Source organism: Gossypium raimondii, chromosome 3 (assembly GCF_025698545.1).
Source record: "Gossypium raimondii isolate GPD5lz chromosome 3, ASM2569854v1, whole genome shotgun sequence".
Lineage (NCBI taxonomy): Eukaryota > Viridiplantae > Streptophyta > Magnoliopsida > Malvales > Malvaceae > Gossypium > Gossypium raimondii.
Window position 1 is genome coordinate 50958230 of NC_068567.1, and position 12060 is coordinate 50970289.

The 12060-nt window shown below is 37.0% G+C and overlaps 1 protein-coding gene across 1 annotated transcript; it reads left to right on the forward strand.

Annotated features, from left to right (window-relative positions):
- Positions 1–8381: 8381 nt before the first annotated feature.
- LOC105794602 (chloroplast sensor kinase, chloroplastic) lies at positions 8382–11840 on the forward strand. The gene is made up of 7 exons (XM_012623851.2): positions 8382–9325; positions 9520–9585; positions 9686–9754; positions 9869–9961; positions 10201–10427; positions 10835–11111; positions 11354–11840. Exons 1-7 carry the CDS (start codon positions 8411–8413, stop codon positions 11606–11608), a joined length of 1902 nt encoding a protein of 633 aa, XP_012479305.1. The 5' UTR covers positions 8382–8410; the 3' UTR covers positions 11609–11840.
- Positions 11841–12060: the final 220 nt, after the last annotated feature.

The following is a 12060-nucleotide window of genomic DNA, read 5'->3' on the forward strand; positions in this document are numbered from 1 at the left end:
TTCTACCCAGCCTAAGCTACATGGCATGCTTCACTCTTTCATTCATTTCTTTACGCAATGGTGGATTTCAGCGCAAAAATGCTTACCACATTGAACTCTTTTCTTGGTCCCAAGCTCACTGTTTCATTTTTTAGGAGATTTGGAAAGCCCACAATACTGTCATTTTCAAAGGAAAAAATAGGACTTGGTTCAGGTTAGGAATGAAACCTTTAAAGGATATTTGGACTTTCTTGCCTCAAATCTTCCTTTGTTCTCATTTTTCCCTCCACGACCTCTTTTTTTACATGGATTTCTCCCCTAGAACGTACTTTAAAGATTAATTGTGGCACAAATTTCTCTTCTTTGACCTCTACTACTGGTATTGCTGCATTTTTCAAAGACAACCTAAGGTGTGTAGTTTCTGGAGCTAACGTGCTAGTCTACTCTTCTTCTATTTTAGCAACAAAAACCTATTCTTTAAGGCTTGGCTCAAGACTTCTACACTCTTATCATTGACAAAGTGCCATTTTAGAATCTGATAGCATATTCTGCATTGATGTTTTAAACTTGGATTCAGATCATTCTTAGGAACTATTTGCAGTCTTAGACAACATTCTCATTTAGCATGTGAATTGCTAAACCAACTTTATATGAGACCTTTCCATTGGAATGTGTTCGCATACTTTCAATGGATTTACGACAATTTATAAAAATAATATTAAGAAATAATTAATTACAAAAATGGGATGGGAGAAAAATTAATTATGAAAATGAGTCGTTTGATACAATGCACGACGGTACCGCCTGACACACCGGTGGCACCATTCCACTTTTTGGCCAATAATGAAGCAATCATTGCATTTAAAAAAAAAATTGGTGACACCACTTCGTCAGATGGCACAGATATATATTTCTAAAAAATACATAGAAAATATACACGGTGAAAAAAGAAAATAAAAAAATTATGAGTATCGCCTAACAAATTAACGACATTACTTATTTCTTTAGCTATTGTTTCACTTGTTTCATTTATGTCCTTCACTGCTTCTTTCACTTTCTCTCTTGTTCCATCACTAGCATTACTAGGTTTTCCTGGTCTATGGAATGCCACCAGTCTTTTCACATTCTCGTGAATCGAGAGACAAATTCTACAAGAATATTGTAATGGCTTTCTTCTGACAATCTTCTGGTTTCAAGCCATGCATGGAATTCCTGTAATCTTTCTAGCCACTTGTTTGTTTGAATATCATCTAAAGTAAAGATCATTTTTCCTCCTGAAATGTGAGATGTAGCTCTTGAATTTGAAGGCTCTCCTACCTCAGTTGTTTCTTCTCCTGACATTTCATCAATCTTAACCTCTGGCTGTGTTATGGCCATTATTTCTGGTTCCTCCGATTCTGGTTTGAAATAACTTTCTGATGTTTCTGAATCTTCTGAGATAGTTTTCGAGGAAACTGAGTCTTCGGATGGAGACTCCTTGTGTAAGACAGATATCTTTGGAAGTGTTTCTTGATTATAATCCCTTAAAAAACTTGTTAAAGGATTATTACAAGATTGTTTCTCCTTTTGGATCATCAAAGACTTAGATACCTATCTTGGCGGGAATGGAGGAGGACTTTTTTGTTCCTTTTCCTCTTTTTCTATTGGTCTTTTTCCCCAAGCTTTTTCTTTCTGCTTATCTCTTTTTTCTTCTTCTTTTTTGGCTTTGATCTGTAAAAACATATCATACGTCCTTGGTTTTTTCCTTTCCTCTGGAGGAGGAAATTCTATCTTCAAATTTCCAGATGATCTTTGTCTTACTGAAGGGAATAATTCAATACCATTTTTTGAAGGTTGAGTAGATGGAATTTTCCTTGTCTCCTTAAGGATACTAATCTGTTCCTTAAGGTTTTGAATTTCTTTTTCTCTTTGAGCTAGATGAGAGAAAAAGTATTGTCCAGGAGTTGCTCGCTCAATGACAACTTCTTTCAGCCTTTTTTAGAAAAGCCGAATGAGATCTTTGATCATCTCAGATTTCTCATCAGTCTTGTCTTCAATCTTTGAGACCTTAGTGTCAATCTGGCTGACCTTCAAGTCTATTTTCTTTAATGCAAAATTTTGGGCCAGTGCATTTTCTGTCTGCCAGTTTAATGTGGCTTCTGCTGCTGCAATCTTTACTTGTCGGCCTTCTGCATCTGCTTGCAATTTTGAGGGAGTTTTAGAGTATGAAGATACCCATTCTTTAAAAATCCTTCAAGTGGTGGAAATTCTTGTTCATAAGAAGAGGTTGTCTGATACATTGGTACTTCTGGAACTTTATGTTCTCGGACAACTTCTTCTTCTTGAGCACATGTTTGAAACTAGTTGTGCTTTCGGACCCATTTATTGATCCTTTTATAACATGGTTGCTTCAAGGGCCTAGCCAACCATTGTTGTTGATTATTTGAGTCTTTTTTGGGCGGTGGTAGGTCTTTAGGAGATTGGTCTTGAGCTTTAGGAGGTAATGGTTTTGGCTTTCCTACAGAATAGTCTACAAGATAATCAAATTTGCCATTATCTTCTCCTAACGGACCAATGTTTAGATCTCCATTCATCCATCGTTCATAAAATTCTGACTGGGTTGATTTCTTGTGGTTTTTCTTTTTATGAGATTTTTGGATCTCATCATCTAAATATTCAAAACATTGATTTGGCATCCATCACAGGAACAATCAAGATCCCAAGGAAAATGTCCTGTATTAGGATCTTTGAAAAAATATAAAGGCTTCCTATCAGACTGGAAACTCTGTATGAAGGGTGCTTCTGGACCTGGACCTGGATCATCAGGCTGCAGTGGTTGCAACATCATTTGTGTAGAAAAGATGGACGGAGTAGGTAGTTGTTTCAAATGACTATGGTCAAACTTGATCTCACTAGTTCCATCTGCTCTAGTGATAATCTGACTCTTTGTCGATCTTATTGGTTGATCATGTTGGTGGATCTGTTCATAATTAGTTACCCATTTTTTTGGCAAAAGCTTTAACAGTTCCGGCTTGGGTATCTACTTTGGAACATGAACACAGTGTGGTTCTTCTCTTGTGTTGGCCGAAATAAGAAGAGAATCTTCAGATCATTGGTTTGAGAGTTTAAAAGCATGATCTTGGACTCTATACACTATTTGATAGTGAAGAGTCGTTGTTACTGTCGATTCTACCATTTCAGCTCCAATAATCTGAATTTGGATCTTTAAAGCTTCCATCAGATTTGGGTCTTGCAGGGATATAGTAAAATTTGGAAACAAAGTTACCATAGTCATTCTTGAGCTCAGAGTAGCTTCAACTGTGCCAATACAAGCATCTTGATATCGCTTATATCTGGAATCAAGTAGGGTGATCCTGGAAATAGCTGGTTTCCCAGAAGTTCCATGATAATTTAAAGCCAATCTGACTGCACCAAAATGGATATGAGAATATCCATGTTGACTCCACTCTTGTGAAAAATTTGAGAGAATCTCGAGAGTGACAAATTATTCTTCTTGCCCTCTATAAATAAGATGTTTATCAAATTTTGAGGACTGGACATACTCACAAACATTTTTTCGACTAGTACTGATAAGGGACTTAATGCTTTTGATGGGAGAGAAAGTAGGCTTTTGGTATGTAGAATAAGGATTTACAAGGGGTAAGTTCGTAGCTTGGACTTTTTCTTCTTCAGTGAAATACTCAACTTCATATAAAGAAGATATTTTTCGGGCGGAATGAGATTTTAGGGGGAAACTAGGTAAAGATAAAGGGGCTTTAGTTGTAGAGGTTCTGGGAGTATTCATGGTTTAAAGAACATATCTTTCTTCTGAATTTAGTTTTCTCGAATAAAAGAAAATCTTAGAGTTCTGGATCTGATCCAAACATAGCAAGAAGAATCAAGGTCGGGATATTTGGAATTAATGAATCATAACAGCAGGTATGCTTTGCCAAAACCAAAGCCTTCTTCAATTGGCCATTTAAACAGGCACTTCCTTGAATCTACTTGAGTTTAGTACCCCTGATCTAAGCTTATTTTCTGATGTGCAGGATCCAGTGTATGGCAAGTACAGAGCATACTTCTAAACTCACGGGAGATTTTCTTTCATCGATATACCATAATCAAGAAGAAAGAGAATAGAAAAGTTTAGCAAGACATTTTATAAAATCACATTCGTATTTTTTATTTTCAAATGCTTCCTTCCTGCTACAACTGAGAGTTTTCCTTCCTTATATAGAGAAAGAATTCTAGATAAGATGGAATCTGATCCATAACTCATATAGACAATCATGCATAAAAGGACTATAACTCACTCATACTTTAATAAAGTAAAGCAAAATAATTTATAAGAGACAAAAGACTTTTAATCAGCATCTCTCAATCAGTGTCATAATCTGTGCTGGTGTTAGAAGTGAGATTTAACTCTTCTATCTTTCTCTTCTTTTCTTCTTTAGCCCTATAGTGCTTTAGTTCCAGCTGTTCAATTCTTTCTTCCAAGTCATCAAATGGTTTTTCGAGTGTATCTTCATAAATATCTTTCCAGGCTGGTGTGTCCTGTGTTGCTTGGCTGCAGTACATTGGATACTCTTGTGACCACTCTTTTGGATCTGGTATATTTATCTGATAGTCTTTGAGAGCCTGTTTCAACTGTTCTTGATAAGGTGTCAGTGGATCGTTATCTATATCCCATGGTGCCAATGTCCTTCCTGAAGGCCATATTTTTGAGGGGATAATTCTATTTATCTGACACAAGTACTTCTGCAAATCCTTATAGTCATAAAGATTTAAACTTATTTGTGAAAAATAAGTTTTATGAATCCATGCGCTAGGGAAAGCTCCCAACTGTGTTGCTAGACCATTTTGTATAAAGTACTGGGTTTATAAAAGATAATTAAGATCCACTGGGCTTTTGTGTTTTTGAGAAGTTCAAACATGATCATATCAGACCATTGTTCCAGAGGATAAAACCATTTGAAAAAGGTGGCTAAGATCTTCATTTCTGGGCTAATTTCATCTTGGATAGCCATTGTCAAAAAGTACTGGAGGTCTTCAATAAAAAAATTCTATTCCAATATGAAACAAGTGGGTTAAGTACCAAAGCATCCATTTCAGTTCATCAGGGAATTCACCAAACTAAAATTTTAGCGGATGAATAAATGGGTCTCAGGATGAAGACCTAATGGTTTTAAAAATAATCCTCCAAAATCTCGAAAGACACTTAACTGATAGGAAAGCATCATATTCATGGCTTCTTTATGGAATCTTTTTTCCAGTATAGGCTCAAAACTTCTGGAGGATGATCAGGGTGAGAATTTGGCTGACAAGGTATAGAAAAGGGTGAAGGTGGATTTCCAGAAATTTTCTTTTTACCTTTGCTCTTAGAAGATGATGAAGATTGGATCATGAAGTTCTCAACGGGTCTAGTAAGAATGTCAGAAAGAACATTGGTTTTTCTTTTTATGAGCTTGACATTAAAGGAGTATTTGGAAAACCATTCTGCCAACCTAAAAAGTTGGGGATGAGATACCTTTTTTGTTTGAACTTCAGCATTTTGGGAAATGAGGACATATCCATTTCAACAAGGAAATGATATCCTACTAGATGAAACTCAAATTTAAAAATACCTCTTTTGACAGCAAGAATCTCTTTGAAGGTGGAATGATAGTGAATTTCAGCATTTGTGAACCTTCCATTTTTGTATCCATATAATCGTCTTTTATCATCCTTTTCTTCAAATAAGATGGCTCCCCAATATTTATCACTTTCGTCTGTTTGCAAAATTCTTTTTCCCTCTTAGGGGATTGGCAAAGGTGGCAAATGAACCAATTTTTCTTTCAATTTTTGGACTGCCTAGGACTGCTTGGTACCCCATGGAGGAGGATATTTTCTTAGCATCTTTCTCAAGGGATTTGTAAATCTTGAGATTTTTGGAACAAAATCTCTAAGATAGTTTACAATTCTCAGAAATTGTTGAACTTGTTTTTTGGAAAGATTTTCAGCTGGAAATTTTTTCAATTCTTCAGCAATACTGACATTGGGCTGATATTTTCCGTCTCTAATAATCATGCCAAAGAATTCTATTTCTTCTTTTTTGATCTGTATCTTTCTTTCAGAAAGCATGATTCCATGTTGAAGGATTATTTGCCTGAACTGGGCCAGGAGATTAGCATGGCTTTCTTGATTTGGACTGTATAGGAGAATATCATCTATATAGATCAAGGCTTGATCCATGATGGGCTGGAAGATTTTTATCATGGCCTTTTAAAATAATGATGGAGCAATTTTAAGTCCAAAAGGCATAACTGTCCACTGAAAATGTTTGTTTGGGATGCAGAATCCTGTCTTAGGCCTGTCTTCTGGATCTATACCCAACTGCCAAAATCCTGTTTTTAGATCAAACTTAGAAAAAAACTTGGGCTTTCACGAGGCTTGAAAATATAGAGTTTCTGTTGGGCAAAGGGAACTTGCCGTCTTGTAGAAAATGATTAAGAGACTGGTAGTTGATTACCAGTCTTAATTTTCCTCTGGCCTATTCTGACCTTTTGTTGACATAGAGGCTTCAATCAATCCTTCCTTCTGTAACTACTGGCATTCTTCTTCAGCTAGCTTTAAATGTTCTGGGTTCATTCCCATATGACTAGCTTTGGTAGGGTTAATATCTTCATTCTTCTTAAAAGGGAGTTCGATGAAAAATTCAGAATTTTTCCACAAAGGGTTTCTGCATTTTTGTAAGAACTCTAAATGGGACTTCGCACATGATTTTTCTTTTAGTTCTTCCACAACTTCTTGGATTTTCTCCGAATAAACTGTAAACAATTTAGGGATCTGGACATAGGGTTTAAACATTTGTTTATACCTTAGTCCTTCTGGTAGAATTCTTAATTGTTTAGCTTTTGTATAAATATCAAAGCCAACAATAAGATCTTTACCAGGAAGTTTTGACCCCAAAACTGTAGTAGTAACGGAACATCTGGGGAAAAACTGAATTTTGATAGGCTTACTTATCCAGTGTGTTGCAAAAACTTTGTTTGCTGCTGAGTTAAAGTATGGGGAATGAGGTTCCTATCATTCTGCTGGCAAAACTTCTAGATTCATGATTGTTTCTGCTGCTCCAGTATCAATAAAAGCAATTATAGTAATAGGTTTACTGTATTTACTTAAGTAGATAGAAACTGGAATATGTGGTACCGAAACTGGAGAGGTTGAAAGAATTTGAGAGTTTGATAGGATCTGGGACTGCATCATGAATATCTCACTTGATGAAGTTTTAGATTCACTGTAATCAATACTCTGGATTGCACATAATGATTTCTCATTAGGCTCATCATCAATAGAAAATATTGATTCAAGATCCTTCCTCATCAATCTTGATTCCAGATTTTTGTTGTATTTGCTGGATCATCTTTGTCCCATTTTTGTTGTTTGGACATGACTTTGCAAAATGACCCTTTTGGTTGCAAATGTAGCAACGAGTAGATTTAGCTCCTCTAGGGAACCTTTTCTTCTTCTTGAGATATCTCTATTTGTATCTTCCTTTTCTGGACATCTTTGGAAAAAATCTCTTTATCCTCCTGAAATGTTTTTTCTTCTTGGTAGGACAATAACACTAGTTGTCCTTACCACACTTGATTTTAAGATGTGATTCATTACAGGCTTTATCTAATCTTCTGTCACCATGGAGATAGTCTTTGAAGACTTTTCTTCTGTTACATAAGTCTTCTAGGGCAATATATGTTTCCTGCTGGATCTCTCCCATGGTAAGATTAAGAATATTCTTGTTCTGCCTGTAAAGATTTTGATTTATTGCTACTTGAAGCGGATCCTGAATGGATGCAACAACTGATTGCTTTAGACTAGGATCTAATCCAATAGCACAAAAAAGCTTTGCCATTGCATAAAAATGCCTTCACAAATCTTTTTTCTTGTAGGAACAGCATCTTCTTTTGAAAAATTCTCTTCTTTTTAGAGTTAACAAATCATCAGGATTTCCAATAAAATGATTATGGATAATCCTAATTGCTTGTGATAAATCTGTTAACACTAAAAATTGCATCTGGTTTGTCTGGTAAAGTAAAAGTAGTGCTATTGGACTTTTAGGTGGCACCCATAATTTTTTTTTTTTGTATTATTTTTCTTCAATGCACATTCGAAAATATAAGTATTTTTAAAAAACTGAAAAATGAGAGTAGTATCGTCAATTTATCATGCGACACGTATAAATACGTTAGATTTCATATCATAATTAATTGTTGTTGCATACTATTTATGTAATTAATTAATTTTTAATTTTTTTATAAAAAAAAGCCTGGAATTTCGTAATGAATGCTAAGCATATTAAAAAACAAAAAAGCAGCTAAAACGTAGTCGTTTAGAAAATATCAGCATTGAAACCCCATTATCATTTGATTTAATTTTTGTTTTTGTTGTTATCCATCCAGTCCAGTCCACACTTATGGCAGCCTCGGTGGTTCCACCAATGCTTCTCTCTGCAATAACATCCCAACTCCCTCTTTCCCCGCCTAACTCCTCCACCAACCAAACCCTTCCACGTGCCCCCCTCTACCACCTCTCCTCCTCCTCTCTTCCCAAGCCCCCTCCCAAACACCTCTACCTCAACTCCACCTCCCTCCACCACGTCTCCGCCCCCACCCTCTCCGACGACGATGAATCCCCCCAAGCCCAACCCGCCATGGTCTCCTCCGCCTCTGCCATCTCCGCTGCCATACGTAAAGCCTCCACCTCCCCCGTCGACTTCACTCAAAGAATCGAGAAAAACGACCACCGCAACCACAAATTAATCATGCCTACCCCCGACTTCCAGCGCCTCTGCCTCGAACAACTCGACCTCTTTCGCCGTATCGTTGACCCCGACGCTGTTCTCTCCGTTTATGTCAGGCCGGCCGGTAGTTACGTCATGGACCAGCTGGAGTTACGTCGAGTTACCTCGTATCCGGGAGTCGAAGCCGCCGACATTTTGTTTTTAGTCGGAAACTTCACTGTCCCCGCAGGACTGCGTGCCGCTGAAGCGGCGCTTTCAAGTCAACAAATGGAGGTTGTGGGGGAGCATAGAGCGGTGGTATTTCCTATGGTGAAGCAGCCGTTCGTGGTGGGCTTCTTGGTGGCGGAGCTCCCGGGGATGGAGAAGGTGCCGCAGGGGAGTGAAAGTGGGGACATGGTTCGTTTTCCGACTCCTGAGGAGGCTTACGCGTTGTCTTCTCCTTCTCCAGGACTGGGTTTGAAAAAATCGTGGGAAATTCAGTCTCTTGAGAATGAAGCCATGAGGCAAAATGATATCTTTACTGTTGACGAGAGATCCAATGCCATCAATATATCTCGAACTTTAGCAGTGGCTTATGTTATGGATCAGGTTAGTCACTCACGTCATATTTCTTCTTATCTTTATACTACCAATAATTTATACAAATGCTCCATTGCCATTATCAAGCGAAAAAAGGATTTAGCTTTGCCATGTTATGTTGTATGTATGTAGGAACTTAATGTGATTTTACTTGTGTGTCATGAGTCAATGCAGCTTTTATATTAACCGTATTTCTTCCGTAGAAAGCTATTTTACTACAGCAATCGACATGGCAAAACAATGTCAGAATGGGTGCTCTGGTTGAGCAGGTATAATGTGTTGCCTGCTGTACATACATTTCCTTCTTCCTTTTTTTTTATTGTTCAAGTTATTATGGTTTTTCCTTTAAATTTCAAAATTTTCTTACAGATTCGCGGTCCTCTTTCCAGCATTAGGACGTTAAGTAAAATGCTATCCACTCATGTCAAAGAACATGAGGTTAGTTCTTGAACCATCTGAAAAAATGTTGATCCTACTTTTCGGTTTTAAGTGTTTCATTCTGCAATTCTTTCGACTATTACATATTTAATTAAGGAAAGCATACTCTTGTAGATTTCTCACGACATTGTTGAAGACATATTGGTGCAAGGTGACTGTATCAGCGGCACCCTTCAAGAGCTACAAGATGCTGTTTACTTGACAAAGGTCATTTTCCTCTCAAAGCATGTAGAGATACACACATTAAGACTGTTGCTGCTTCTTCTCCTTTTCATTTTTCTTCTTTTGACGATTCAGAATGTCTTTCTTTCTTTTGGTTGATGTGATGCAATAGCTCTCTGTTATGTCTTTCTGTCCCCAGCTAGTTTCATTCTTGGTATTAAAAGTTTCCCTTTTCTAGTCATCTTCACGCCCGTATCTGATTTTCCTATCTGACTTGTTTTTAGGCTAATATAATGCGCTACAATGAAGGATCTTTGAAAAAGATGCGTAATTCAACTCATTCGCACCCTGAGTCGCTAAGATCTCAATTATCAGATGATTTCTCCAGGGATAGGTCTGGCAATAGGTCAGAAACCTCCGGTTTACTACTTTCCCTAAGTACTACAGACAAGGATTTAGAGATGCCAATGCCACCTCTGGCTCTTGCTCCATTACAAGAACACGGAATTAGGTATGCAATTCCCGTCTGGTACTTACTTGAGTTCATCTCCTCATAAAATAAAATAAAACCAAATTATGTGTTCAATCATATCAATTAAATTCCAGTTGCAGACTCCTCTTTTACAGTTCAAATTTGATGTTAAACCTCATGTAGAAAATTGTTTATGATGCTAATTGTTGGAGAGTGTATAGATTACATAGCCTGAACTTGTGCTGTGAGCCTAGGTTGTAGTCTAAAGCTGAATATAGGCTAAACTGCTTATCTTTCCTCTAAATAGCCTTGATAATAAATCACTTAGTTACTTTTCAATTGAATGCAATCCAGCCCCGCCTCTTATTAAACATGCAATATATTTCTACTGTTGATTTATTTTAGCAGCGTTATTATAAGTTCGATTATGTTTGTTCTTTTCTCAGGAAGTCCTGTAATATTTCTGATGTACTCACTGATTTAGTTGATGCCGCGAGACCTCTTGCACATAAGCAGCAACGCATGGTGGAATTAAGTGAACTTTCGCAGCCTTTGCAAGTGGCTATAGAAGAACCTGCTTTGCGCCAAGCCCTGAGCAATTTGATAGAGGGTGCATTGTTACGTACTCAGGTTGGGGGGAAGGTTGAAATTGTTTCTACTAGTGCACCAGCAGGTGGTGCTCTACTAGTAATTGATGACGACGGTCCAGATATGCACTATATGGTATTGTTGGAGATTCCTTTTCCTCTGTGATAGCTTTTGCTTTTTTGTTCATTTTAGATAGTATTGAATGCCTTTAGTATGTCCTTTTTTGCTACTTAACCATTAGTACATGTATTTCTTTGTTAATGCTTAGTGTCACCCCGGTTACAGTTACCTGGGAAATTGCAGTTATTTTACTTGCTTTTGAGTTAGATCTCATGCTCATCATAAATGAAATGTTTTGGTGATGTATGTATTTGCAGACACAGATGCATTCCCTCACACCATTTGGTGCCGAACTCTTTTCGGAGAACATGATTGAAGACAACATGACATGGAACTTTGTTGCTGGGCTGACCGTAGCACGAGAAATACTTGAAAGTTATGGGTGTGTTGTCCGTGTGATATCACCTCGGACCACGGATGCTGCTCTAGGAGCAGGTGGAACTCGTGTAGAACTATGGCTTCCTTCTTTTGCTGCATTATCCGACATAAACAACCTTAGTCAAGAGGCATAACAAGAAAGTAGGATACTATGTTTTTTTGATTAAACTCAGGGCTTATTTGGAAGTCCCCGCTCGCACCAACACATGTATTAGTATCTGAATTTGAGGGAAATTTGTATAGTTGAATTCTGGTGTAGTGTATACATATACATATATATATCACGAAGAAGAAAAGGAAATTGTAAATGAAAATGTATTCTGGTGCAGTGTATACATATGTAATATATCATGATTTGGGTCAAAATTTTGAATTTGAATTTAAAAGTCTTAAGTGTAATTTCATAAAAATCCATTTTGAAATTTGGAATTTTCAAAATATAAAATTGATTAAAAATATGAGAAATTTTTTATTCTCTTCTTTCACACTTCCTTCAAAGCTCAAATAATAATAACTAATTTACCTATATATATATCATTCACGGTTTTAGAATTGAATTGGTAGGCAAATTGATCAAGCTATCAAT

Coding starts and splice junctions, on each gene's coding strand:
- LOC105794602 (XM_012623851.2), top strand. CDS start 8,411: ATGGCAGCCTCGGTGGTTCCACCAATGCTTCTCTCTGCAATAACATCC. Junction 9,326..9,519: donor TGGCTTATGTTATGGATCAG/GTTAGTCACTCA, acceptor TTTCTTCCGTAG/AAAGCTATTTTACTACAGCA. Junction 10,428..10,834: donor TTACAAGAACACGGAATTAG/GTATGCAATTCC, acceptor TTCTTTTCTCAG/GAAGTCCTGTAATATTTCTG.